This window comes from Plutella xylostella, chromosome 25, assembly GCF_932276165.1.
Source record: "Plutella xylostella chromosome 25, ilPluXylo3.1, whole genome shotgun sequence".
Lineage (NCBI taxonomy): Eukaryota > Metazoa > Arthropoda > Insecta > Lepidoptera > Plutellidae > Plutella > Plutella xylostella.
The window spans coordinates 6,680,818-6,708,473 of record NC_064005.1 but is presented as its reverse complement, the minus strand read 5'-3'; the positions used below and the strand labels follow the sequence as shown (position 1 = coordinate 6,708,473).

The 27,656-nt window shown below is 39.3% G+C and overlaps 3 protein-coding genes across 6 annotated transcripts in view; 2 read left to right on the top strand and 1 right to left on the bottom strand.

Annotated features, from left to right (window-relative positions):
* The window catches only part of LOC105384256 (bifunctional glutamate/proline--tRNA ligase), a 36,586-nt gene extending 16,846 nt beyond the window's left edge, over positions 1-19,740 (top strand). The window contains exons 14-31 of one of the 4 annotated variants that reach the window (XM_048630435.1): positions 37-261; positions 2,846-3,004; positions 3,441-3,668; positions 7,136-7,213; positions 7,600-7,716; positions 8,277-8,471; positions 10,406-10,529; positions 10,882-11,030; positions 11,545-11,745; positions 12,270-12,387; positions 13,356-13,405; positions 13,942-14,031; positions 16,075-16,201; positions 16,783-16,904; positions 17,495-17,614; positions 18,177-18,337; positions 18,785-18,928; positions 19,299-19,740. In XM_048630435.1, the coding sequence (XP_048486392.1) occupies positions 37-261; positions 2,846-3,004; positions 3,441-3,668; positions 7,136-7,213; positions 7,600-7,716; positions 8,277-8,471; positions 10,406-10,529; positions 10,882-11,030; positions 11,545-11,745; positions 12,270-12,387; positions 13,356-13,405; positions 13,942-14,031; positions 16,075-16,201; positions 16,783-16,904; positions 17,495-17,614; positions 18,177-18,337; positions 18,785-18,928; positions 19,299-19,464 (2,574 nt within the window). In that variant the 3' untranslated portion in view covers positions 19,465-19,740. Of the gene's footprint in view, positions 1-36; positions 262-2,845; positions 3,005-3,440; positions 3,669-4,039; positions 4,118-7,135; positions 7,214-7,599; positions 7,717-8,276; positions 8,472-10,405; positions 10,530-10,881; positions 11,031-11,544; positions 11,746-12,269; positions 12,388-13,355; positions 13,496-13,941; positions 14,032-16,074; positions 16,202-16,782; positions 16,905-17,490; positions 17,615-18,176; positions 18,338-18,784; positions 18,929-19,298 lie in introns of all 4 variants that reach the window. The other 3 variants (XM_048630436.1, XM_048630434.1, XM_048630437.1) reach the window with 3 other exon arrangements.
* LOC125490622 (DNA repair protein XRCC4-like) lies at positions 19,731-20,513 on the bottom strand. The gene has a single exon (XM_048630442.1). It carries the CDS (start codon positions 20,435-20,437, stop codon positions 19,802-19,804), a length of 636 nt encoding a protein of 211 aa, XP_048486399.1. The 5' UTR covers positions 20,438-20,513; the 3' UTR covers positions 19,731-19,801.
* Positions 20,514-22,623: 2,110 nt separating this feature from the next.
* Positions 22,624-23,971, top strand: LOC105397841 (ribosomal RNA processing protein 36 homolog). The gene is made up of 4 exons (XM_038107716.2): positions 22,624-22,796; positions 22,879-23,126; positions 23,210-23,490; positions 23,784-23,971. The coding sequence occupies exons 1-4, from the start codon at positions 22,725-22,727 to the stop codon at positions 23,921-23,923; spliced, it is 741 nt and encodes a 246-aa protein (XP_037963644.2). The 5' UTR covers positions 22,624-22,724; the 3' UTR covers positions 23,924-23,971.
* The last annotated feature ends 3,685 nt before the right edge of the window (positions 23,972-27,656 follow it).

Genomic DNA, 27,656 nt, shown 5'->3' with positions numbered 1-27,656 from the left:
AAAGTATTCCCTAGTAACCGTCCCCTTTCTTTCCAGCCAAAACCCGCCGCCGCAGCAACCCCTGCGGCTAAACCAGCATCCAGCGCTGACCCCGCAGCCTCCGCCGCTGCATCTAGCGCTGCAGAGCTGCACGCTCGCGTGGCCAAGCAGGGTGAGGCGGTGCGCGCGCTGAAGGCTGCCAAAGCTGAGAAAGCAGCGGTGGACGCCGCTGTCAAGTCACTGCTGGAGTTGAAAGCTCAGTACAAGGCTGCTACGGGACAGGTATAGTACTTACTTGTTTTGCGTTTGTAATGTGCGACTGATAGACAAAAGGCCTCACCATATACCTCGGTACCTATTACAAAGGTCATCAGTTTCCTGACACAATCACGCAGCTATTATGCCTTCTGTGACTTAACTTAGTATAAGTAGTTATAAACCTGGCCTACTCGGTAACTTGGCAGTTGGCACCTGGCTTATGAGAAGTAGGGTGTAAACGGGTTGAAGGTACGTGCGTTTATGAAGACCCTGCGTGATTCTCACGTACGTGGTTATAAAAGTAAGGCGCCTACTTACCGGATGTTACTGAGTCCTGCGTTTTGAAATGAATCTTGACGCAATGATGATGCCTGTAAACTGGTTGATGGTCACAAAACTCGCGATACCGAAGCCAACAAAATACTGACGCATGCGACTCGCATTTTTTGAAACATTGTCTTCGGGTTTCATATTTCAATGGATAAGCGTTGTCTTTTTTGCGTTCTGAATTTATTTGCCTGCATAACCCATATATGCCCAGAGGGTCGTTAACAACGACCCACTTAAGTTTTTTGCATATTTGCACTTATAAATATATCCCAAAGTAAAAAAAAACTTGATGTTAAAACTAAGGGTATATATGCTATGAAATTATGAAACTTACCTAAGGCTGCTTAAAATCTATGGATTTGAATTTGCATACCATTAGTACCTACATACATCGTCCGCCAGCCAGTTATCGCCCACTTCTGGACAGTACCTACGCCTGGCCAAGCATGCAGCTCAGTAGAGAGCATCCCACGAAACATGATGCCACGTTAGGGTCCATAAATATTATTATTAAATATGTGGGGAGTGGGGACATTTCGCACACGGCCATCCGACCCCAAGCTACGCAGAACCTGTGTTATGGGTGTCGGACAGCTGATATATCTACACAAATACATAGATAGATACATACTAAATATAAATAATAATACATACTTAATATAAAATATACCTAAATATAAATAATATAAATATTTTTCGAGCACAGATAAATAATTGAAATACTTAGCTAGACCTTTATCATCTTTGAAATGTTCATTTTATTGCAAGGGAGTCATATAACTTTTTGATAAGTGATAGCTTGATAACGCATTTATGATGTGGAATGTTTAGAAGTAATTCGAGTTGGTCAGCGATTGTTACATCCTTAGCATTTTGTTTACGCTGCCGCTGGCATAATTATAAATAGCTACGTTGCACTTTGTAAAGATATATCTTTTATGGCTTTCTATTAAATAAACATACCTATTGTAGGTAAGCCCTTTATCTTTTACCTAAGATATTCTGTGTGATATATGTGTTAAGTAGGTATAGCTGTAAATTGTCCTATTATTCTAAAATATCTTTTTATCGAGTTTATCCTAAATTTAATTATACATGTGGTAGTCAGAGGTGACTCGCAGACAACACACCCACTTTTCGCTGTAATTAAAATAATATTTTTTTTTTATACTCACGAGATATCCGTAACGGTTCTACCTTTTTTGGCATAAGATTTATTTGCCTAATCTCGTATTGCATAGTAACGTTTCGTCAAAGTCTCGTTACGCCGAAAATCGTATGGCATAAATCTCGTTTAGTAAAAAGTTATTTCGCATAACATTGTTTAGCCTAATAATGGTATGGCCAAATCTTGAATAGCCTAATAATGCTATGGCATAGGTTTATTAGGTTTATACAAAGTAATAATATTCGTTTGGCTTTAACTTTGACGGACCGTCTCCCTACATAGCGCAAACTGGTGCCTTGTATTGTTTCCGCTGTTTGGAAAACGCTCCGCTCCGCTTCGCTGCGCTCCGCTTTGGTTTTGATGAACATGTGCACCTAACACGCTCCTCCTCGCTTTGCTCGTCGTCGCACCTATTTTTAGGTTTCGATCTCATGGGGTTTGTAATAATTATATTGGTCGTTAACTTTCGATTTTTTGATCATACAATATCGTGATTTTCGGGATGTAGGAGAAAAATACCACAATTTGTACATTTACTACATACTTAATATATTATTTATTAAGATAACATTAGGAGAAACAAGATTATACATAGGTATAGACGAACATAAATTTGAGCAAACGAAACTTAGGTGTTCAAAGATTGTGCCTGAAGAGTTTTAGACGAAACGAGCCTTATGCCACATAAGTCTTGGCAAAGTGATGGTTCGGCCAAAAAAGTTTAGACCATACGAGTTATGCGAAATGAGTTTTGGTCAATAAAGATTATGCGAGATGAGCGGAACCCATCCGTAACGCGTGTTTTGTCGGGAGACCTATGTGAGCCGTTAGTGACTTACTTTATAATTTACTTTAACTTCATTATAATTACGACGCGGCTGCCTTTAACTGTCAGGGGCTGTTAAGGTCACCGCACATATGTATAGGTGCAACGTAAAAGGGATCGCCTCTTTTTCTTATGTCAACCACTCGAACTCGAGCTCACGAAAGCCTGTTTGACATAAGAAAAAAAGCCGATCCCTGTAAAGGGAAGTAGCCTATGTAAATAGGCTGGTTTCGCGGTCCTCCACTCTATCATCATTTTATTCAATACCCCTCCACTACCACCAGGACTGGAAGCCGGACGCCCCACCAGCCGCCCCCGCCGCCCCCGCCGTGACCGGTGCCACCGACGCCGTGGGCGCGGTGCTGGCCAGGATCGCCGCGCAGGGTGACACAGTGAGACAGGCCAAGGCGCAGAAGAAGGACAAGGCTAGTGTGGATGCTGAGGTAATGGGGCTTTATCATTAGTATAAAATGCATAAGGTGCAATTATCATAGACAATAATAACTTCATCAAGAGTGGAAGCTGCAGGGTATTTTCAACTATGAGTGCAAGGCTACTGTGGGTGCTGAGGTAATGTAAAATTGTCATTAGGTAAAATAAAATAACATAAAATGTTATAGCATAAGGTACATTGATCATAAAATTCGGCGGTCGGGCGCTTGCACCTTTAGAGACAGCATGATGTGTAGGCGTCATTGGCAAATATGGGTTTGAAGGTAGTACGTACGTACGACCGTGCGGTCGCTACTCAATCTAGTTCACTTGGTCTACGGTAAGTAACAATAATAACTATGTAGTTTGTTTCGACTACCAATAATCCATTAGTATCCTATTCAACCTGTTTACAATGAATATAACACCAGTAGCAATTGTCTCCAGGTAAAAGTCCTCCTCAGTCTCAAAGCGGAATACAAAACGCTCACCGGGAAAGACTGGACCCCCAACGCCGCCGCCCCCGCCCCCGCTGCCGCCCCCGCCCCCGCCCCCGCGGCTACAGCTGGCTTCAGTGCAGCTGCGTTGGACCTGAACAAGAAGATCACAGAGCAAGGGAACAAAGTGAGGACCTTGAAGGAACAGAAGGCGGATAAGGCTGCTGTGCAGGCCGAGGTAAATATACTTATTTAGTTTATGAAATACTAGTTGTTCCCGCGAGCTTCGCATCGCCTTAAAAAAAAATCCCGTGGGAATTCCGGGATAAAAAAGTAGCCTATGTTCTTTCTCAGGGTTTAGACCATATGTATATACCAAATTTCATTCAAATCCGTTTAGTAGTTTTGGCGTGAAAGCGTAACAGACAGACACAGTTACTTTCGCATTTATAATATTAGTTAGGATTGCGTACAGCGTACATGCCTTTTTATTAGCCGGATACGTCGATCGAGCATGAACTTGCTGTGAATATGTATTGAATAAAGATTATATTTTTATGCTCTCTCATTTTTAAAATAAATAATTGAATGTTTCTATGTTTTGTATAGGTCCAATCACTATTGGCATTGAAGGCTGAATTCAAAAAGGAAGCAGGGAAAGACTGGACACCGAACCTTATTCAGGAGGTAAGAATCACTTTAATACAATACAATACACTTTATTTGCACCAAGAACAAAAATTACAAAAAAACAAAACTTAAAAATAAAACAGCACAAAGAAGCGGCCTTATTGCTTATAGCAATCACCCTAAATTGGACGATTGTCCGTAATAGAAGAATACTCCCTTGGCCAGAAAATGGACCCATCTTCTGGCCAAGGGACCTCTACATCAGTATAATTATGTTTCATCAAAGGCCGCACTGGCATATGGTAGTATGCCAATTTGGGAAATATTATTTAGTCCTCTAAAAAAGATTTATACCCTCAGCAGAAATGAAAAAGTGTCACTTAAAAAATGCGTTAAGTACCAAAAAAATAACTTTACTTGGCCAGAAAAGCTAAAAGAATCAAATATATAAAGTCAGTCAAGATCGTGTCTTGAATACTAATGTTTTAATTTGTTGTCAGCAGTCCTCAGCCGCCCCCGCCCCCGCCCCCACCGCTGCCGCTGGCTTCAGTGCAACTGCGTTGGACCTGAACAAGAAGATCACAGAGCAAGGGAACAAAGTGAGGACCTTGAAGGAACAGAAGGCGGATAAGGCGGCTGTGCAGGCCGAGGTCCAGGCTCTGTTGGCGTTGAAGGCTGAATTCAAGAAGGAAGCTGGCAAAGACTGGGCACCAAACCTTATTCCGGAGGTAAGTTTTTTTTCTTCTACATGTTCTTGCAAAAAAACCTACTGCTGCTGCATACGTAGATTTCGGCTTAGTATACCCTTTTGCGACACCCTGTATAATAGCAGCTTACGTGAGTATTAGCAGTATAGGTATGTCTAAGAATTTATAATACGTCCAACTCAACAGGGCAGTCTGGACATTTACGTGTAGATTAGATAAATTTAAATCAAAAGTGCCGCTGTGCCGACCAGTGTCCTGAATAATACTAGTCTGTTTCTGTAACCCATTCCTGAAGGCTCAATTTTTTATTGTGGCATTGTCGAAATCAAAAAATAAGATAATTTTTTGATCAACATTAAGGGCTGATATTTCAATAGTAAAATAAAAGTTATCTTAGGAATGTTTGTATTAGATCGGGACAGCACCCATTTTATTCCTCAGATAACATTTATCTGTCCAATTTCAAATATCGAATTTTACCATTGTATTTATGTATTTTTGACAGCAACCCTCACCAGCCGCTGCCGCCGCCGCCGCTACCGCTGGCTTCAGTGCTTTTGCGTTGGACCTGAACAAGAAAATCACAGAGCAAGGGAACAAAGTGAGGACCTTGAAGGAACAGAAGGCCGATAAGGCTGCTGTGCAGGCCGAGGTAATAAATAAAAAATGTATATTACATACAACGGTACATGTAGTACCGTTGTAATTAGATGAGGTAACTTAGTTGGGTGGTTGAGCACTTACACTGGGTATAAAGTTATAAACTGAGACTGGAAACGGGATGTTTGTAAATTATACTGAAAGCCATAATTTAATTGCATAGCAATACAGTAGTATTATTTATATCGGTAGTTTGATTTCAGTAGTAAATAGAATAGAATAGAATAGAATAATATTTATTTCAGACAAAAGTCCATAGTGTTAGTAACAATTTGGCTTATTATCTAGGTTAGTTACATTATTAAATTAAAAAGAATAAAATTATTACATTATTAAATTATTAAATTAAAAACAATAATATTATTATTACATTATTAAATTTTTAAAAATAATATTATTAAATACATATTTATTTAATCCAAATGCTCCCTGCAAACAAGTATTATAAATACTTATTTACAAAAAACTTTTGGATTTTTAGGGCTATGGATTTTTACCCAGTGACATAAAACAGGGCCATCAACCCTCTCACTAATTACCTTCAGGGTTCGACAGGCGCTGCCCCGGATCCTGCGCATCAGGGAAGCCGCTCTCTTTCGCATTATTGGGTGGAACCCGTCAGTGCGTGCATCTGCAAACATCCCTGACGCACTGCAGTATCGAGGCAGCCCCAGTAGAACCCTGATGGCATTGCTATATTGGACGCGCAGAGCACTGTAGGCCTTCTGCGTATACTTGACCCACAGGCTGCATGTGTAGAAGGTTTGGCAATAAGCCTTAAAAAGCGACACCCTTACTTCTTTGGAGCAGCGTGCAAACCTGCGAGCCAGCATGTTACATCGGGCCGCCAGCGCTCTGCGTTCCCTCTCAATGTCAAGGTCATCCGTGAGGTCCTCCGTGACCCAATGACCCAGGTATTTAAATTTATTAACTCTGTTAAGAGGAGCACCACAGAGAGTTACTGGTGGAATATTATTGCAGGAGTGTCGCCCTGCCTTGAATACCAGCAACTCACTCTTCTTAACGTTATACCTGAGCCCATGAGCCACGGCGTAGGACTCACAGATGCCGATGAGTTTTCTTAGAGCACTGATCGAGGGACTCAGCAGCACCATATCGTCAGCATAACTAATGTTGTTAACAAACTTTCCATCAATAGAGCAGCCAACACCGGTAAATATATTTAAATATATTTTATCCTTTTTTGGGGACTTTTCTATACAACAAAATAAATGTAGCTGATGCAATTTACCCTCTAACGATAAATGAATGTAAGATTAAACTTAAAGTTATGTTAAGCACCTACAATTATGAACAATCAGAGAAGTTGTTAGTTACAATTAAGTAAATTCCACCAATTTCCAATTTTCTGCACTACAAGCACTTTTGCATGTTTGTATGCTTAGTTTAGTTTAATAATATTTTTTTAAATATTTGTTTAAAAATGGGGCAATAAAATTTGTTTTAAACAGGGAGGGAGCTGGTGCCTGAGATACAGGCCACCACCTAGTTCAGGCCCCAGCGCTCTTAAAATTTGTACTGTGCTTAGTCCTAAGTCAGTTTGTAATTTAATTTTAAGTTGTGTACATCTATTTATTGTATTAGGCTAAGCTTATATTGCTCAATAAAAATTTATTTATTTATGTAGAAGCTAAATCCTAATAGTGTTTTTAAAAATACATTATTTAAAGGTATGTTTTGTTCATAGGTCCAATCTCTGTTGGCGTTGAAGGCAGAGTTCAAAAAGGAAGCGGGGAAAGACTGGGCACCGAACCTTATTCAGGAGGTAAGATTGAACAGCCCTGAGGCAAAGAACCCTTTTAAAAAACTATATGACTACGTAGTACAAAGCAATTTAGCTTCCCACGTCTGTCTGTATCTATGTATATGAATATTGTTTAATTGTATAACTTAATTTAATGGTTTAACATACAGTGTAATAACACCTATTCATGATCGGCACTTCCTATTTGTTGAGTTAATTAGAAATTCACGCTTTATAATGATTTCTGGATTTAGTTAAGAATAAGTATAGTTAAGATGAATTGTATAAGTAGTTATATGAAGAGACTAGTACCCACAACACAGGGTATCCTAGTGTGGGGCTAGTGATATTTTTTGAATAAATTGTCTTGTATACTCAAATAAATATTTCATTTGATTTGTCCACAGCAACCATCAGCCACTCCAGCGCCAGCCATGGACGGAGGCAAGGAGCCGGCGCTGGCGGCCGAGGTGGCCAAACAAGGCGACTTGGTGCGCGACTTGAAGACTAAGAAGGCTGATAAGGTGGGGTTTTGTTTTGTTTACTATACTCTGTCCATTATGTTATTGGTTTTTTGACATAAGAAATACCATACATATTCGACGACTGCAAAGGAAAACCAACTTTACTTACCAGACATAAGGAAACGTCTAAAATACAATAACATAGTGGAAGCTCTATAGCGTTGAATACTTAAGTGAAGTTTAAGGTTTTTCGCTCGTGTCCGAGTCGATACCTGTTAACTTTATTTTCTAGCACATAATAAGAACTATATCACAATGAAACCTCGTAATGTATAGTATTGTCATATTTACTGCAAATGCATACATAATATAAGGACATCTGCTTAGATCAAACCATACCGCGATCTACACGACCACCCGACTACGCCATCTATGAATGGACTTTGTTAGCTACTATAAACTTATAAAACTCAACAGTACGGATGGTTAAACCCCCGCCGACTCCCTCTTTTGCAATACAAATGTGTCATTTTTAAATTGTTTGCAAGAAGATAGTTGTATGATGGTGGATTGTGACTCTGACCATTGACATAATATTTTAAACTCTTTTTCCCGTCCAGGCGACCATAGATGCGGCGGTAAAGACGCTTCTAGAACTGAAAGCCAAGTACCAGGCGGAGACCGGCAAGGCGTACGCGCCGCCGTCGCAGCCGCGCGACTCTAAGCCTAAAGAGCAAGCCAAGCCGAAGGAAGCTAAGCCCAAGGAAGCCAAGCCGAAGGAAGCCAAACCGAAGGAAAAGAAAGCTAAGGAGGCTGTGAGTAGAGTATAAATATATGTTAACTAACCTAAATAAATTGTTATTAGTTTTGATTCATCAGCTGAATTATGTGTAACGGATGGGCTTAGGCTCAACCAATGTACTTTAGCCGTAATAATAATAACCAGGATATTGGGCTTCTTTTATCAGACATAATAATGATTGCCAGAACAGTCAATTGCGAGAATCATTACTTTATACAAATCGATTGTGCAATAGGGAATATGCAAGTGGTTCAAATAAAGGTCAAATATTATTTATAATAAACTTTGTTCTTTCATAACTACGACTCCATCATTATTTTTGATTATAATTTATTTTTGAGCAAGTAAATGAAGTTGAAAAGTACAAAAAAACTTCGGTAAATTCTAACTTCCGAGAAACGTCACCCATTTTCTTAGGGCGGATGTGACGTCATAATTCTTTATATATCAATCTCAGAATAATAACTTCTTTGCGTTTGCGTATAGTTAAATAAATGTCAACTGTAAACAAAGAAATGTTAATGTCACCGAGTATTTGTGATGCTCGTTGTGATCAGATACGATGGATCACATAAAAATTCTTCCAATACGAGTAGATCCTAGCCTCCTATAACCTCTCCACTTCTTGTTTAATATGCTTGTTTGTTTGCAAAGTTTAGGACTTTTTATATTTTTTGTTGGTAGTGTATGGGCTGCCACTAGTTGTTCTATTGTAATGAGGCGTAAACAGCCATTCGCTAGTCAACGAGCCACTCAAATATGCTCCATATTGCAACACAATAAAATTAAATTTGTATTGTAAGTATTATGACATGAACATGACACAAGTTGCTCTTTCTACTTTTAGGTTATAATGGCAGTCGTTAGTATATTTCAAAAGTTGTTATTTTTTTCTAAATTAAGTTATGGAAGAATTCTCGTAATCAGAAGAACTGGACACATTAAATTTATTACGCAGTATGAACGAGTAAACTGTGGCCAGCTGCGGAAAAGGACAGCAAAGACTATTGAAAATTCGAGAGCCGTGTGCCCAAATATTAGGGAATATGCATATATTTTTATACTCTTATTCGATAGTTTAGACAAGGGGGTTTAGACCTTTGAGATATGCACAATGGTTCCATTCAAGAGAGCCAGGTGCAGGTTCTTACACCCCCACAGATAATAGAATAGAATGACCCACTAACCCTAGTCTCTCTTACTGAGAACCAAAGTTACAGTAAGTACTTAGTACTTACATACAATACAAATATTACTTTATATTCATATTGCCATAATAGCGTAATATTGTGTACAAAGATCCTCTGGTTTGCGCGCTCCCATTTCAAAAGAGCTACTAGCAGCTATTTACGAGCTCCCATTACGAAACAGCCACTGGTCACACTTTGTTACCATTACAAAACAGCCACTGATCACACTTTATACACTTCCTTTTTCGTTTGTTACCATGACAACATTGGTTTGTTGAAAATACAAAAGTACTCTGTGATTACTTGATTAGGTAAAAAATCTATGCCGACTGACGGGACTCATTATTCTGAGCCGTGAAATTAAACGATTATGACGTCACGACAGCCCGCCATCCTGACGGGAATTTCAAAGTGGTCGTGATGGTTGTAATTTTTTAACTTTCTTTAAAATACCTTAAATTACTTATTTTGGCGTTGAATTTTTTTTTACTATAATAAAGTGATGTAAAACTATCCAATAAAAGTATTTAAAAAAATTACGCATATTCCCTATTCTAAAAGTAATAAGAGTAAGGTTTGTTACTAGCTGTAATTCTATGGTAAAGCTTGAATTTGTCATACAATGATGTCGATTCTGGAGGCGCTAATTTTAATGATGTTTCTCTGAACAAAACTTAGTTTATTTAACAGCCCTAAAATAAGAAATTTGTGCCTTCAGAATCGAAAATGAAACATTACCCAACATTGTAACTTGCAGTCACCGAAGCCGGCATCAGACGAGGGTGCCTCGGCCACGGGACTCAAGAAGGTGACGCGGCTCGGCCTCGAGGCCAAGAAGGACTCCGACCTGCCCGAGTGGTACTCGCAGGTCATCACCAAGTGTAAGTATACAGGGTGTTATACTTCTTGTCCTGTTGGTCATAAATTTAATACAAGAGCAGGGTATCGATTCCCGAGTTATGCAGATCATCTTAAATGTCGAGATATCGCAGAATTGACGTTTATCTCAGGTGAATATTGAAAAATGCTAATCTGACGATCTCGCGTAAAACGTAAAATTTTCTATGAGTTTGACGATAAATTAGAGATTTGTAGCGATCATTTTAGGGTTTAGGGTTTTTAGGGTAAACGTCTAAACCCAAGGAAGCATTCTATCTATCTATCGTACAACACTTACTGTCTATGGCCACATATTTTTGTCTATGGTCTCCAATTGTTTCTTCTCTCTTTCAGCGGAAATGATCGAGTACTACGACATATCCGGGTGCTACATCCTGCGGCCCTGGTCCTTTGCGATCTGGGAGCTGATCCGAGAGTTCCTCAGCCAGAAGATCAAGGCTCTGGGGGTGAAAGATTGCTCCTTCCCCATGTTTGTGTCTAAGGTTAGTTTGTAGTTGATTTTTGACATGTTTTCTAAAATCACTGTCTCTTTCTGTCCGTATACTGTCAAAGAAAGATAACTTCGATATTAGCTTAATTACAGTCCTTTTCCGCAACTCAACGTTGCATTTGTAATATCCCTATCACCTTTTTGCAATGTTCATTGGAACATTATAATAATTTCTGTTGCAAATTAAAATTATTTAAATATAGTCAGGAAAAATCAAAATGTGGCCGAGCTTGCCAACCCTCGTACAGTTAGCTAAATTATACACTTTTATACATGTATTGCAAAAGTAATGACATATTTATTTATTCAATTCATACTTACATTGAGGGTTTGTGAGTTTGAAAAGGCTCAAAAGTGTATATAAACTTTTTTAACCACAAACATTTTCATAGTTTTATTTTATGTACCGTCATTAATATAAAAGTTTTTTTGATGTCCTTAAATACTTGTTTCTATTGCACTTTGTCGCACATACATTTTAAAACAAACCCTTTTCTTTATTCCAGTCAGCACTCGAGCGCGAGAAGACCCACATAGCGGACTTCGCCCCCGAAGTGGCGTGGGTCACGCACTCGGGCTCGTCAGAGCTAGGCGAGCACATCGCGGTGCGGCCCACGTCCGAGACCGTGATGTACCCCGCGTACGCCAAGTGGGTGCAGAGCCACCGCGACCTGCCGCTCAAGCTCAACCAGTGGAACAGTGTTGTGGTGAGTGAGATGGTGTATACAGGGTGTTGCAATATCGGTTATTTGGGGAGTTAACAAAACGGAGGAACGATGCTGGCATGCCATTTAAATACATATGAGGTAGCTGTCTACTTCATATGCTTCTGACTCCGATACTTCGTTTTTCATAAGCCAGAGCGATAAGACAGCATCGATTTCTATGGTGGTATGTAAATCATAATAATTATTAAACTTCTACATGTGTCGGCTGGAATTAACAACTTATTTGATCACCGATATTGTTTAGCTACGCATACCTTTTAGGCCGCGACCACGACATCAGCGGGCGATTCGGCGGCCACGTGCTAAATACTATAGGTCATTATTTAATCTATATCTGGTCGTGGACGCGGCCTAATATTTGACATTGTGTAAAGCCTGTATAGGCCTGTTCAATCACAAGAGAAAAAGTTGCTCTCAGAACCCAAATCCGCTGTAACACTCATCTGTCAAGAAGCAGTGGCCAATGATGATGATCTAACACAACTCTAATATAACAATTCCAGAGATGGGAGTTCAAGCAGCCGCAACCCTTCCTGCGCACGCGTGAGTTCCTGTGGCAGGAGGGGCACACCGCCTACATGCATCAGCAAGAGGCTATTGATGAGGTGCACACCATACTGGGTAAGTTTGGTAACTATGGACTACTCCAGCTGACTGGGTTTGAAAAAAACGAACGAAAGGGGACTTTTAGGGTCAACGAATACTATCGGCATCGGCAGGCATCAGGAAATATCATAATACATTAACTTCATAGAAATAAAGTTGATTTTTCTATAGGTATATTTTATAGGCATATATTATTATGTATGTATTAGATATACTTATGTATATATATTATGTTTAATATATTGTTTGTATCGGTATATTTGTATATAGGTTAATTAGGTATAATATTAAGTGACTTAGGTTTACTATTCTTTTCCTTTTTTTATTCTTTTTTTGTACTCCTTATTACCTATTTTTTCCTGTAGCTCCTGCGGGTTGACTGGCAGAAAATGCGTTTAGCGTTAAGTCCACCCTTTGTACTTTTATTTGTAATATTTGTACAATAAAGAGTTAAATAATAATAATAATGATAATATGGACACTAACAAAAATACCGCTTCAGCATGAATCATGGAAATTTCTACTTTATGACACGATGTTAATGTATAATGCTATTTATCATCAACAATCTTGATGCCTGCCGATGCCGATAATGCACGACTAACTTCGTTTCCCAAATCTCTTCAAAGTATTTCTCTGTGTAGTGTCTACCAACTCATTATAATAATATGTGGGAACATCTCACACACGGCCATCCGACCCCAAGTTAGGCAGAGCCTGTAATATGGGTGTCGGATAGCTGATATATCTACACAGATATAAGATAGATTATACTGTATTTTATTTTATTTTATTGTGAATATTTTTATGTTTTGTTATGTGCCTAACAAGTGTTGAGCATATAGATAAGAACCTCCCTTACCTTGTATTGTAACATGTACCCAACCAACCCAAGACTATCAATATCAAATATCTGCCCGGATCGGGAATCGAATCCGGGACCTTCGGCATTACGATTACCTACATTGACCCTTTGTACACAGATTACTACGCGCAAGTGTACGAGCACCTCCTAGCTATACCGGTCATCAAGGGACGCAAGACAGAGAAGGAGAAGTTCGCGGGCGGGGACTTCACTACCACCGTGGAGGGGTACATCCCCGCCAGCGGACGAGCCATACAGGTGGGTGTCTTATTGTGTGGGTCGGAAGGTGTAAAGTCTTGGCCCTGTAACACTAAACGCTATCAGACGCGCATTAAACGTGATTACGCGTATTGACACGTATAAATGCACATTTACGCGGATCGAAGACGTGACAAAAGTGCTCCGTCGCGCTCGCTCTTTAAGCTGCGCGATGTGAGGGAGCGCGATGCAAAACTCTTGTCACGTCCTAAGTGCGCCCCGTACTAGCCCTTCTGCTATTGGTACCCGGGAAGGTTTGTGGTCATAATATATGGTGAGATTGTAATGGCGATTTCACGGTTGTGCCAAATTCTGTGTGGGCTATATACCGGATAGCGGACGGCGCATACAGGTGCTAGATTATAGCTGCCTTTCCGTACAGTTAATGGCTCTTAATTAGTAGGTAGGAAGGTCTAAAGTATCTGCTAGCTATACCGGTCATGAAGGGGCGCAAGACGGAGAAGGAGCAGTTCGCGGGCGGCGACTTCACCACCACCGTGGAGGGGTACATCCCCGCCAGCGGACGCGCCATACAGGTGGGGGTCTTATTGTGTGGGTGAGAAGGTGTAAAGTCGTACGGCCATGAGACAAATGTAGCAAATTGAGTAAGGGCTTCATAGCGGCCAGCGGGCATACAAGATATAGTTATACAGGGTGGCCCAAAGAGTGACGTCCAAAGGAAAATGTTTGATTCCTTAGGTCAAGGGGTAGCCAAATCACCCCCATGTATGTTCAGCAATTTTTAGTAGGTTAGGAGTTATGATTTTTTTAACAAATTTTCTACGAAAATCGACCTCAGTGGATCAATTATGTTTTATTATTTTTTTGGATAACTTTTTTAAATTATTTTTTATTTTTGTGTCATCCTCTTAAGTTGTTCTTTTAACCATAAAAGTTTCAGCTTCCTAGCTGTAATGTAAGTTAGTTATTTTTATATCGAAAGTTCAAATTATATCATCGAGCTAGACTGCTCTCAATTTTCAACTTGAAATAAAAAATTGAACTAGATATTCTCATGGTCCCTTATTAATTTTAAAAACTCCGCAAGGTTCCAAAATAACATAAAAATAAAAATAAACTATTGCTTAATGGGGTATTATTTGCAGAAAACAGCCTTCAAAGGTACTTGGGTGGAAATTACCTCATTAGTCAATTGTTTCAGAAAGTTGAAAGATTCCTGTTATGTCATTACTAAGGACTAATTCAGTTAGAAAATGTATCAAATTAAAGGGAAAATAAAATTATTTACTATAATTTTTTATTAAACTTACATTTTTGAATGTAAATTCTTAGTAAAATGTTTATGTCTGAGTTGTAAGATTTATGAGATAATTTTATTATTAATAATAAATACATCCCCGCCAGCGGACGAGCCCTACAGGTGGGTGTCTTATTGTGTGGGTGGGAAGGTCTACATAGGGCTAGATATTGTGTGTGCCTTATTGTGTGAGTAGGAATCTCTAAAGTCCTGCTTTATAGAAGGTTTATGGTAAGATTGTAATAGCGATTTCACTATTGTGGCGAATTCAGCGTGGGCTATATCCTAATCCTAATCCTAACTAATATTATAAATGCGAAAGTAACTGTGTCTGTCTGTCTGTCTGTCTGTCTGTTACTCTTTCACACCAAAACTACTGAACGGATTTGAATGAAATTTGGTATACATATGGTCTAGACCCTGAGAAAGAACATAGGCTACTTTTTATCCCGGAATTCCCACGGGATAACTTTTTAAGGCGAAGCGAAGCTCGCGGGAACAGCTAGTAGTCTATATACCGGCTAGCAGACGGGGCATACACCGCATACAGTGTAAGTGAAGGTGTAAAGTATCTGCTAGCGGTGCCGGTCATCAAGGGGCGCAAGACGGAGAAGGAGCAGTTCGCGGGCGGCGACTTCACTACCACCGTGGAGAGGTACATCCCCGCCAGCGGACGCGCCATACAGGTGGGTGTCTTATTATGGGTTACATAGCGGCATACGTGTTATGAGTGTTATTGTGTAGGTAGCAAGTTTAGTTACACACACATAACTGAACACACGCCTTGTACTAATGTACTCCCTTGCGGGGTAGGCAGAGGTGCATTGCTGCACCCACTTTTCGCCAGAGTGTTATGTTAGTCCCAATGTAATAGGGGGCGGGCCTATTGCCATTTTACGGGCACATCCAAGACCCGAGAACAAATATCTGTGTTTAAACAAATATCTGCCCCAGCCGGGAATCGAACCCGGGACCATCGGCTAAGTAGTCAGGGTCACTAACCACTACGCCATTCGGTCGTCTGTTCACCATTTAGTTCTCACCTAAGGTCTGTTTTTTAATCTGAGATACTAAATTGACAGATTCTGAACGGTTCATCACCAGTCGATTGTCTCGCCAATAGAACGATAAGTCACTTAATCGCGGGACAATCGACTGTTAATGAACTGTTCAGAATCTGTCAATTTAGTATCTGACATTAAAAACAGACTCTAAACATGGCCAATTTTCACTTATCAACGCACATAAAAAGAGTACTCTGCGAATTTTATTTCTTTTACATAACAGTAGAGTAGAATAACAAAAAAATTGACTCCCCCAGGGCGCGACCAGCCACCACCTCGGCCAGAACTTCTCGAAGATGTTCGAGATCATCTACGACGACCCCGACACGCAGGAGAAGAAGTACGTCTTCCAGAACTCGTGGGGCATCACCACCAGGACCATCGGTAATGCATTATTCTATCATATTGTCTATTATATCCCATTCCACGGGGAAAGACATCTGACAGAACCCTTATTACATTCGAATAAGGGTAGTTTTTGTTTGTATCAGATGTCTTTCTCTGTGGAATGGGATATGGGTGTAATTGCTTGCACATGTGCTTTAATATTTACTAGCGCCCGCCCCGGCTCCGCAAGGGTGCTGATGCTGAATACACAACAGAAAAACTGTGATGTTATTATTAATAAACCATGATCTTGAAATACTCTATCTAATAAAAAAACTGGATTAAAATTCGTTGCTTAGTTTTAAAGATTTAAGCGTTCAAAGGGACAACTAAATTGACTTTGTTTTATTATAAATTGTATGTAGTCAAGAGCTGCTGCAGCTGCGGTTTGCGTTTATTTTTTATTTTATTTATTTTTATTAGTCAGCGACACCCAGGATCAACGCGTAATCGCATATGCTACATTTTATCCCGAATTACCTACGAGAAAACCTTTAAAGCGAAGCAAAGCCCGCAGGTAATGCTAGTGAACTAAAAATGTATATGTGTATTTACTTACGAGTGTATTATACTTGCAGGAGTGATGGTGCTAGTGCACGGCGACGACCGCGGGCTGGTGCTGCCGCCGCGCGTGGCCGCCGCGCAGGCCGTGGTCGTGCCGTGCGGCGTCACCGCGTCCAGCACGCCACAGGAGCGGAAGGTATAGTTGGTCCATTAAGGCACGATCAGACGGCTCATTTCTGTCTTTCATTCGGCATCTTTCACTCGAAATAATACGCATTACTTAACACAAAATGAAACAAGAGTGCCGAATAAATTCATTAATGATTTTCACATTCGCATCTTTGATTCCCACTCCAAATGAAAGAAAAGTGAACAGTCTGCACACAGAATGACCGTTCATTCGCATTCTGCCATTTTGTCTGGAGCCCTATCTTTAACAAGAGTACCTATGTCGGTTATGTCGCACTCAAGGCTTGTGACGTGACACGTACATTTACTAAACACCCGCAAACAACTCGCATTTAACAGTGTATCTGTCTTTAATGGAAACTCCATATTTTGTAAAATATAGCATGAGGCCTATGACAGCTTATCCATATCCATACATTTTCTTTGACATTTGTTAATTTTCAAGAAAAAAAAAATACTTACCAGAAGTTTACCAGGCATAAGGTTCTGTCAACTGAAAGTCATAATACTCATGCTTCATTTACAAAGTACGAATGTCGTTTACAAACACAAAGTGGTATTTCTCCTCTAACACTCATGTGTATATGTTTTCCCCAGACCCTGCTGGACGCGTGCAAACAGCTCGTGGATGAGTTAGTCGCCGCCGGCATTCGCGCTGAGGGCGACTACCGAGACAACTACTCGCCCGGCTGGAAGTTCAACCACTGGGAACTCAAGGTATGTACGGGACAAGTGGTAGATATCGTGGTAGATTATGACTTTTGACAAGTAATTCTAATATTCTACGTCGAAAAAATAAACGATTTAGGGCCCCTTGCACCAACATATTAAATCTCGATTTAGTGTCAAATGTCGATTTAAGAAACGTCAGTCCATATAAAATTTGACACTAAATCGAGATTTAACACTAAATCTAGGTTTAATATGTTTCTGCAAGTGGCCCTTAATTTAATTTAATTTGACAAGTTTTATGATAAACTGGGGTAACACAGGGTGTGGGAACGCTAACTTTTCAACGGGTAATATATGTTCTGTTGCAAAGTTAGCGTTGTCGCTCTACACTAGTAGGACAACCAAATTTTTTACTATCTTCGCATTTATGAACGAATGATAGAGCGCGTTGGAGCGCATAATTTTATCACCATGGGAGTGTTTCATTTATTTCACAAGTTATTTTATAAATAAAGGCCGCCTACCTACTACGAAAGAAGACATTTATTTCATTTAAAAATAGATCATAAAGCAAATGTTCATTACTTCAACATCCGTCTACCCCCAGGGAGTCCCAGTGCGCGTAGAACTCGGTCCCAAGGACTTAGCAGCGGGCACCATCCTGGCGGTGCGGCGGCTCACGGGGGAGAAGCTCACGCTGCAGAGAGCCTCCGCGCCCGCCGCCGTCGCCGCGCTGCTAGAGCGGACCCACGACGAGATGCTGGCCAGGTATACTGGTTTCATTTGAATAAGCTTTCTTTATTGACAAAAAAATTAGGAAATTCCGGGATAAGGCTGTTTTTAACGGCATGCGGTTTTGATCACGCACGCGGGATTGCCTGCGATCATACAAGTATTCATTTTTATGCGCGAATATTCAAGCGAGACGCAGGAAGATGAAATCCACATGGTGATAAAAACAGCCTAAAAAGTACAGTTCTCTAAAATTAATAATACGCATGCAGATCTTTGCAAACTGTCGTATTCCCGGAAACACCAGTCATTGAATCGTAAGAGCCTTAAACAAAGCACTTGCATTTGGATTGGACCCACATGCGGCAAATGTATGAGCCACATTGCGTGGCTTTTGACGCAAGATTTTTGCGCCACTTGCGCCCAGGCTAGGTATGCAGAGGCTTCCTTCACATACACACTGACACATCCCATTCATTCCAGAGCGACAGCCGAGCGTGACGCGCGCCTGTCCCTAGTGACCCAGTGGGAACAGTTCACGGAAGCGCTGGAGCGCAAGCACATGCTGCTCGCTCCCTTCTGCGGAGAGATACCCTGCGAGGACAACATCAAGAATGACAGCGCCAGGTCTGTAGTAATGATGACAATTACGTGGTTTCGTGAAAAGGAAATTTCACATACTTATAAGGAGTCTACCCGACAATTCTAAACGTCAATTCACTAGGCCAGTGTGGTAGACTAGGCCTAAAACTCTGCCTTCATTAGAGGGATACCCGTGCCCCAGCAATGGGGATGTGATGGTGATAAGGCGTCTAACAGCTTTTAGCATATTAAATTTTCTTGTAGATGTAATGACTATAATGGGATTAGGTAAATGTCTGTATTAATTCTGGCTAAGATAAATGCAATTTGTCAGTGGGAGATAATGCCTAAGCTATAAAATAATGGCTCATTGTCATTTTATGTCACAATATTTTTATCCTTTTAACTCTTACAGGACTGAAGATGATCAGACGACGGATGTGAGAGCCCCATCTATGGGTGCCAAGTCCCTCTGTATCCCATTCAAGCAACCGCGGGACCTGACTGCTGCTGACAAGTGCATCCACCCCGCCTGCGCCAATAAACCCAAGTTCTTTACTTTGTTTGGAAGAAGCTATTAGGAATTGTGCCAGTGTCGTTCACAAGTTACTGTATACATGACAATAATTTATGAGATTGCATTTTTTAGTAAGAATATCAGTATCACATCATTTAGAAAGATGGTCATTGCTTCTGTGTTATTTAACTATCTTTTCTATGAATTTTGTAACTTTAATATCATATTTATAATATGTTGTACGAACAAAACTCCAGCATTTTACAAATAATAGTAAGAGTAACTTAATAACTGCATAAAATGCTATATTAAATACATTTAATAAATATATTGTTTTAAACAACATTATTTTATTTTAGTCACAGTATATAAATTATAATTTGAAGCAATAATTTTGATGTTCACTGGTCTGCCTCTGTGATGCTGCTCAATGTCTCCTGTAGCAGCGTTATTCTTCTTTTCTTGGCATTCAAAAGTTTCGCAAATTTTCCATATAAATTCTTCTCCATAGCTATTTTATTATCTAGAAACTGTTGCAAATAATTTTTACTTTTGTCGAGTTCATAACTTATGGTTTGAATTTTTGTGTTCAAATGTTCTACATTCTGCTTTAGCTGATTGTTTTCATTAAGGAGATAGTCTATTAAAGAGTCTTTGTTTTTGTCTTTTGCTTTATGTAGGAGTACTTTGCCGTGTAGAAATATTACTTTACTTTTTTTCTCAGCTTGCTTTTTCCAGACAAACTGTGCCGGAACTTCAAAAGAACTCAATGTATATGAGTATAATCTGCTCTCTTTTGTTAATGCTTCTTTCACACTTGCACAGTATTTATCTACATCTTCTAATATGTCCTTACTGAAAATTTTAGCAGCCTCACGAGAAAAACTGCCTGTCCAGATATTTTCTTGATCAAATATATGAATTTCAAATAGATCAGAATCATTTTCCTTCCAGTTTACCATAGCGTAGACACATTTATCACAGTTATCGTAATTAACTTTAATTTTTTTCACGTAATTTTGCTTGTTTATATTCATTTTTATATTTTTTTGGTTTAGTTTAAAAGTTTAATTCATGAAATTAACACAAAAATAAATAAAAAAAACATTCTATCAGCTGTCTGTCTGTCACTGTCATCATAGTACGTAGGCTGACGTAGGCTCTCTAATCTCTGGTCATCACATCTGCGTATCACAGAATATTTTTAGACCCATTGCACAGCCTACTCTCTGATTTTTAATTGGAAAGAATTCTGACATTTTATAAGTGATGCTACTAAAAAAGTTCTTTACCGAAAAAATGAAAAATTGCGATCCATTTCTGGGCAATAATTTTTTCTTAATATTTTTATACAAAAAGATAAATCTAAATATTTACTTGCTCAAGTAAACTAATACAAAAATAACAAATATTTCAATATAATAGCTGTTCCCGCGAGCTTCGCTTCGCCTTAATAAGTTTTCCCGTGGGAATTCCGCGATAAAAAGTAACATATGTGTTAATCCAGGGTGTCAGCTAACTTCATTCCAAATTTCATTAAAATCGGTTCAGCCGTTTTGACGTGAAGAAATAACAAACATACACACATACATACATACATACATACACATATACACTTACAAACTTTCGCATTTATAATATGAAGTAGGATCACGACTCACGACCCATGTATCGAATTAATTTTAATTGCTTTATTTTATTCTTTAGCATGGCATCACTTCCTACTAAATTCAGGGATAATAAACCTTTTTAATCAATTTCAAAAAAAGATTGTCTATTCGGTAAGTACATATAATATGTTCGGTATGTATGTAAGATTATTGGAACTGCACCATATTGACATATGACAATATACGAGTATTAGGGCTAATAAACAAATATTCAAAATTTTATAAATGTTTATGTACCTATGTACGTTTATATGCTTGTTGGTATGTATGTTTGTCCACGCATATCTCCGAAATGATTGATCCGATTGTCACTATTCTTTTTAAAGTAAAGTCACTAAAGTAACTAAAGTCACCGACATAGCTCACCGAGTTAGTAAGCTTAAGTGGCAATGGGCTGGTCACATCTGTCGAAGAACCGATGACCGATGGGGTAAACGTGTTCTGCTGTCTTACTCCCAGCGATGAGTCGCTGACACAATTTCACCTGTATCGCTAATTTGGTACCTCCACCGCACATTTTAGACGCACAGTTTGCTGTGACGTCACGCAAGCCAGTCAGTGCACACAATACAATTTTATAGAGCGACATCTCTTTTTTTTACCTCTATTCAAATACGAACGCAACATCGCCCTGACATCGGCGCGGCTACCGTTTCAAAAATAATTACTAGTTGTTTTTAGATATATTTTCTACGACAGCGATAATTATATAAGATAATTGAGATTATCTTTAATTGTATTTTTCACTGTTTGTAATATATTTAGGTAGGTACGGTAATTATTTCTCACCGTAGGTAAATCCCCTTTTAATTTAGAGCGCCGCACTTAATAAAATGGATACAGGGACTAAAAAAAATATATTATCGTCTCAGATGTCCAGACTCGTATTGAAAAAGTACCCAGCCCAAAAAGGTTTGTGATCTCTGATTTGTCTAAAATTGATAACTGTCAGAATTCCGTAAGATTACTAATAACAGTATACATTATTTTCTTAGGGCTCCGACAAACTAGCGGACGTGGCTTACGGACGCGGGTCATCGAAATATAAGAGACCCGTTTGGACAGCTCCAAAATATATGGGATGACAACTGGTGTCAAATATTAATCATAAACAAATCTAAACAATAAGTTACTTTTGGTGCATCAAAAGTTCTTTTTCTTTCGGCTGTTAAATAATTCGCCAGATTTTGGTATTTTATGTATTTCATCAAATAAATCAAGAGTAAATAGCAAATTTGTATAGCTGTCCAAACGGGCCTATTATATTTCGATGACTTGTAGGTAAGGAATGTACATTACACTGTTCAAACTATCGGACGTAATCTTGGACTGACCTTCAGCTTTCAGACGTGCGAGAGCGATCTAGTACGAACTGTCCCAAGAGACCGTGCACACTATCAGTCGCGTCCGTAAGTCGCGTCCGCTAGTGTGTCCGCGTCTTTAGAATGTTATATTTGGTTTTATTTGAACGATACCTACTGCGTTTAGTTTGATCAAATAATAAGTTTTGGACACATGGACATTGACATTGACAGGTAAACGAAAACAAAACGCAACTAACCTTAAAAAAACAGAGAAGTAGATAGAGGTTATAAAAGTAAGAATCTGAAAAATCGAATTCCCTATCCTTCATAGCTTATTTAAATCAATCATTATGAGTAGCAGTGATGATGATGGTAGTGAAGAAAATGCCCCTATCAGAGAGGAAATGGACGACGGCGAACGTGTAAGTGCTTTTGTGCGCATTATTTGTTTTGTAAACAACCCAGGTAAGTATATTTACAATTTTACATGATTTGAGATTTCAGACTGCAATTCGAGCCGAGCTATCAACATTATCCTTTGAAGAGCTTCAGAAGCTCAAAGAAAAGATAGGAGCGAAAGTTTACAAAGAAGCTCTATTTGGATCCAACAAAAAGGAAAAAGATGAGAAACCTAAAGTTTTTAAAAGAGAAAACAAGAATAGACCACGGGAGATGAGTTCCAAAAAACCAGTGTCTATGATCCGAGAGGTTCCAACTAAAATAGTGCACAAAAAAGAAGTAAGAGATCCTAGGTAAGCAATGTTTCAATTAATAAGTACTTACAAGTTAACGTTAGTTTTAAGATTCACATTTACACTATAATATTGTATTTCAGATTTGATTCCCTCTGTGGAGAGTTTGACAAGAAACAGTTTTCACAAGACTACAGCTTCCTGTCTGATCTTCGGCTCAATGATATTAAATCAATCCGAGCTGAATTAAAACAAACTGATGATCCGGAGAGAGAAATAAAGCTCCGGCGACTACTGCAGAGGCTGACGGAGCAGCATCGAGCCACTAAGAGAGGCAAAATGGAGATAGAGAAGAAGAAACTAGAGAAAGACTTTGTTGAGAAAGAGTTTAAGGAGGGAAAACAGCCGTACTTTAAGAATAAAAGTAAGTAATTTTTTTTGGAATATAATATTATATTAGCTATCATATTTAACAGTAAAAAGCATTCATAGTATGTTGTTAATCTACTGAAGAAATTGTATATTAGAAATGTAGTTCATAACTACAATACATGCTACCATACCACCATGCAGCAGCTTACTTAACTATCAGAACAGAACTGACAAAACTTGTATGAATCTGACAGATATGTGTTAGTGGTGGTACTGGTAACCCCACAGTTCCCTAACATTATCTGACTACCTTATGTGTTACTAATTTCACCCATTATCTTACAGCTGAACAAAAAGTAGAAGCCCTTGTGAAGCAATACGAGGAGCTGAAGAAGGAGGGCGCCGGCCGCGTGCAGCGCCACCTCAAGAGACGGCAGCAGAAGGTCAAGAAGAAGACCGTCAGACCACCAGCCAGTGTCAGTTGAAGCACTGTTTAGGTTTAAATTAGTTCTTAATTAAAGTTTTTATCATTATATCCATGGTTTGTTTTGGTTTGATAACTATAACTGAAGGTAATAGTCTGTTTATGATATATGTAGAGAGGTGTAGTCTACCTACTTATCCATATTTTTTATTATTTCAAATACTAGATGATTTTATGATTATCAATGGTAAGTTGCTGAGCACGGCATGGCGACCTCTGTACCACGTGGAACAACTACTTCTACTATGTACCTACCTACAGCTAAAGATATTGATCCAGTATTTTTAGTTTTTATTCATCTAAGTACCTACCTAGCTAGACTACGTAACCGGAAAGTGGTGCAAAACAGAGAAACCCTGTGCTATCTCGGATCACCTGGCACCACCCTTCGATGAAGATCGCGATATACCCGCCGGGTCAGTAGGGCGGCTCAGCGCGGCGCTACCCGCGCCCTTTCCTATTGAGGACGCTACAGACTACTGATACTACTGATAGTAGTAAGTGAGTGATGGATGACGCGAGGAAAGTGGAGAAATGCTCCGTCATGTGTTTAATATACCTATTGCTAGGAGTAGGTATATTCCTATAAATAAGGTTACGTAAAATTTGGACTCCGAGAATTTTTATGTAGCCAACCACCCTAAATTTATTTATTATAGAATTGTATCTTATTAGAGCGATATCAGCACACGCAAATTATATCTCATCCACATCTCATCACTATCACAAAACACGGAAGACTATAGGATTAGGAGGAGGATTTAGGGTTTATTCGGAAGTCCTTTCTACCCGACAACTATTCCTGTCCGCCAAGTTAACACCGATCAGCAGCCAGTTGGCGATTGCCACATATCCTTGTCTCGTCATCGTGATGCAATATGTCTGCGCGGAGTTCCACATTGCCTCACTGAGCGCTCATACATAGCTTATGAAAATGAAGTTTTGTAGCGCCGCTGTGCTAATTACGACTCTATCTCCTTGTGTTAAACGTATCGATTGCACGACAGCTGTCGTATCCCGGCTAGAGCCGTCGACGAACGTCACAGAGATCCGGGGTCAGCTATTAAATTGAATCGGGGGTTTTCTGCTACGATTTCGATCACCAACAATGCTACAGCACAGTATAGCATCAACCGTCTGAGGTCTAGAATAATCTAGCTAGATAGGTACCTACTGAATTGCTTATAGGTAGGTATTACGTTTGTTTATTTGGCATGCTCGCATGACGCAAGTTAAAAATGGATCAAGCCAGTCTGCTGAACCTTAACGGAAGTAAATGTGGCTCCTAAGTACGTAAGCAGTGGCGGATTTACAAATTTGCCGCCCGTAGGCCATCAAATTTTTGCCGCCCCTGAAGATCCTGTGTTACGAGTTTTTTATTTTATTTTTTCCGAAACGCTATAGAAATATTTTTAAATTCATGATCACATTTATGTACCTAACTATACAGGATGTCCCAAAAGTCAACTTCATACTTTAAAGGGCTGATAAGCTAGCTCATGATTGCAATATTGCTCAGAATATTGTAATATCACCTTAATAAAAATTCGTTCGTTTTCGTGATATTGACACTTTTATAAATTTGCTGAAAATCTACACCTCGAATCAGTTTATTGTTTTTTTATCTTGCATATTGATCACAGTCCAAAAAATACGAGTCGAGTTTTCATATTACGGTAATCATATTCTTTATAGGTAACTTTGACTTTAGTTACATAATTACTGGCAATGGGCTGGCCACGTAGCCCGCAGAGCCGACGACCGCTGGAGTAGAAAGGTTCTGGAGTGGAGACCCCGTGTCGGCAAACGGCGTGTCGGTCGCCCCCCAACCCGTTGGTCTGATGATCTGCGGAAGGTAGCGGGAAGCCGCTGGATGCAGATGGCGGGTGACCATTTGGGGTGGCGATCGTTAGGAGAGGCCTATGTCCAACAGTGGACTACGGAAGGCTGAGAGAGAGAGAGACATAATTACTGTAAAAAAAAAATCACACTGTCCTGGCACCTTATTACAAAATATGCTCATTTAATGTAGTTTTTAAAATGGTATTAGTCGTTGCTACCTAGGTATGTTTTATTTGGAAAAAAGTTATTGTCATTTTAGTACAAAAGGAGCTTGATGTAAAATTGTTCAAAGAAAATTTAGTTAAAGTAAATAAGTTGTGGACCCGGTAGCAGCAAGCGCCACGTCTAAGTACACTGTTTATTGTTAATGAGCCTACTCAAAACTTACAAGTAAGAAAAACACTTAAGATGCTAGGAACGTAACTCAAAACGTAAAGTAAGAAAAACACTTAAAATGCTAGGAACTTAGGAATATTAGATTAGATAGTTAATTAGGAGCTACCCACTAGGTAGATGCCGACGACGCCTTAATAAGAACGTCTTTTATTTTAGGTAGACTACTGCAGAACAAATCAACTTCAGAATCTGAGAGAACCCTATTATATGTATTACTTGCCCGTACCAAAAAACTATTCTGCCGGTAATTACTATTAGACGTCGGTATATGCAATAATGGCCTTTACGAGTCCTGTGATAAGGAACTCTTAATCCTATTTTACGTAATAGATCAGGACTATCAATAGAACCCCTTAAAACTTTGGCAAGAAAGAGGACATCGGAGATATCACGACGCAGATATAGAGGTAAAAGATGAAACTTTATGCATCTCTGTGCGTATTTCATGCGTGGTAATTTAAATTTGAAACCCAGGAACCTAGTAAGTAGTACGCAAATAAATGATTTTTACTACTATTTACTATTTACTATAGTAAATCTCCGCTGCACTCTCTCCAACCTATCAATATATATACCGTATTGTGGATTCCAAATTTGACTGGCGTATTCCAGGTGACTACGGACATAAGCACAGTATAATATTTTAAGGGATTTCATAGTTTTGAACGGTTTTGATACCCTCATTATAAAACCCATGGCTTTACAAGCCTTAGCTATAATATTGCTTGTATGCAGATCAAACAACAGCTTGCTATCATGAATGACACCGAGGTCTTTAGTGTGTGAAACACGTTTCAGTACCTGATTTCTTAAAATAAACGTGCTATTAAAAGGGATGCGTTTACGGGTGAAAATTATAAAAAAAACATTTATCCACGTTTAATTCGAGCTTGTTGGTGCAACAGTATTGATCCAACCTGTGGAGGTCATCTTGGAGGAGCATCTCATCAGAAGGGCTGTTGACAATTCTAAATACCTTCATATCATCAGCAAATAAAAGATACTCAGAATTGACAAAACACCGTTCAATATCATAAGCAAATATTATAAAAAGCAAAGGCCCTAATAAAGAACCTTGCGGGACTCCCGATGGAATGCTCATCCAAGACGAGGAAAACCCATTGAGTACAACCGCCTGACTCCGATTTTGAACATACGAAATAAACCACCTCAGCAAGCAAGGACTATACACCCTGTATAGTCCTCCTATTCAAGATAAGCTCCCTCAAAAAACAAACTTAATACGATATACGTCATGGTCACTTCTGCAACTTTAAATGTAAGTTTGTAATCACAATATTGGCTATCACTCGTAAACTTGTAAAGTCTACTTATCTGAGATAGTTTTCGTTTTAATTTCGTCATTTAATGTACTACAGCACTTTGAAGCTTAGTATTTCGTAAACCAATCACTAAATCAAAAAATGGTTTGGCATACTTTATTTTTAAAAGACCTATTCAACGATACCCCACACAATCGAAACAGCGGCAGCGAG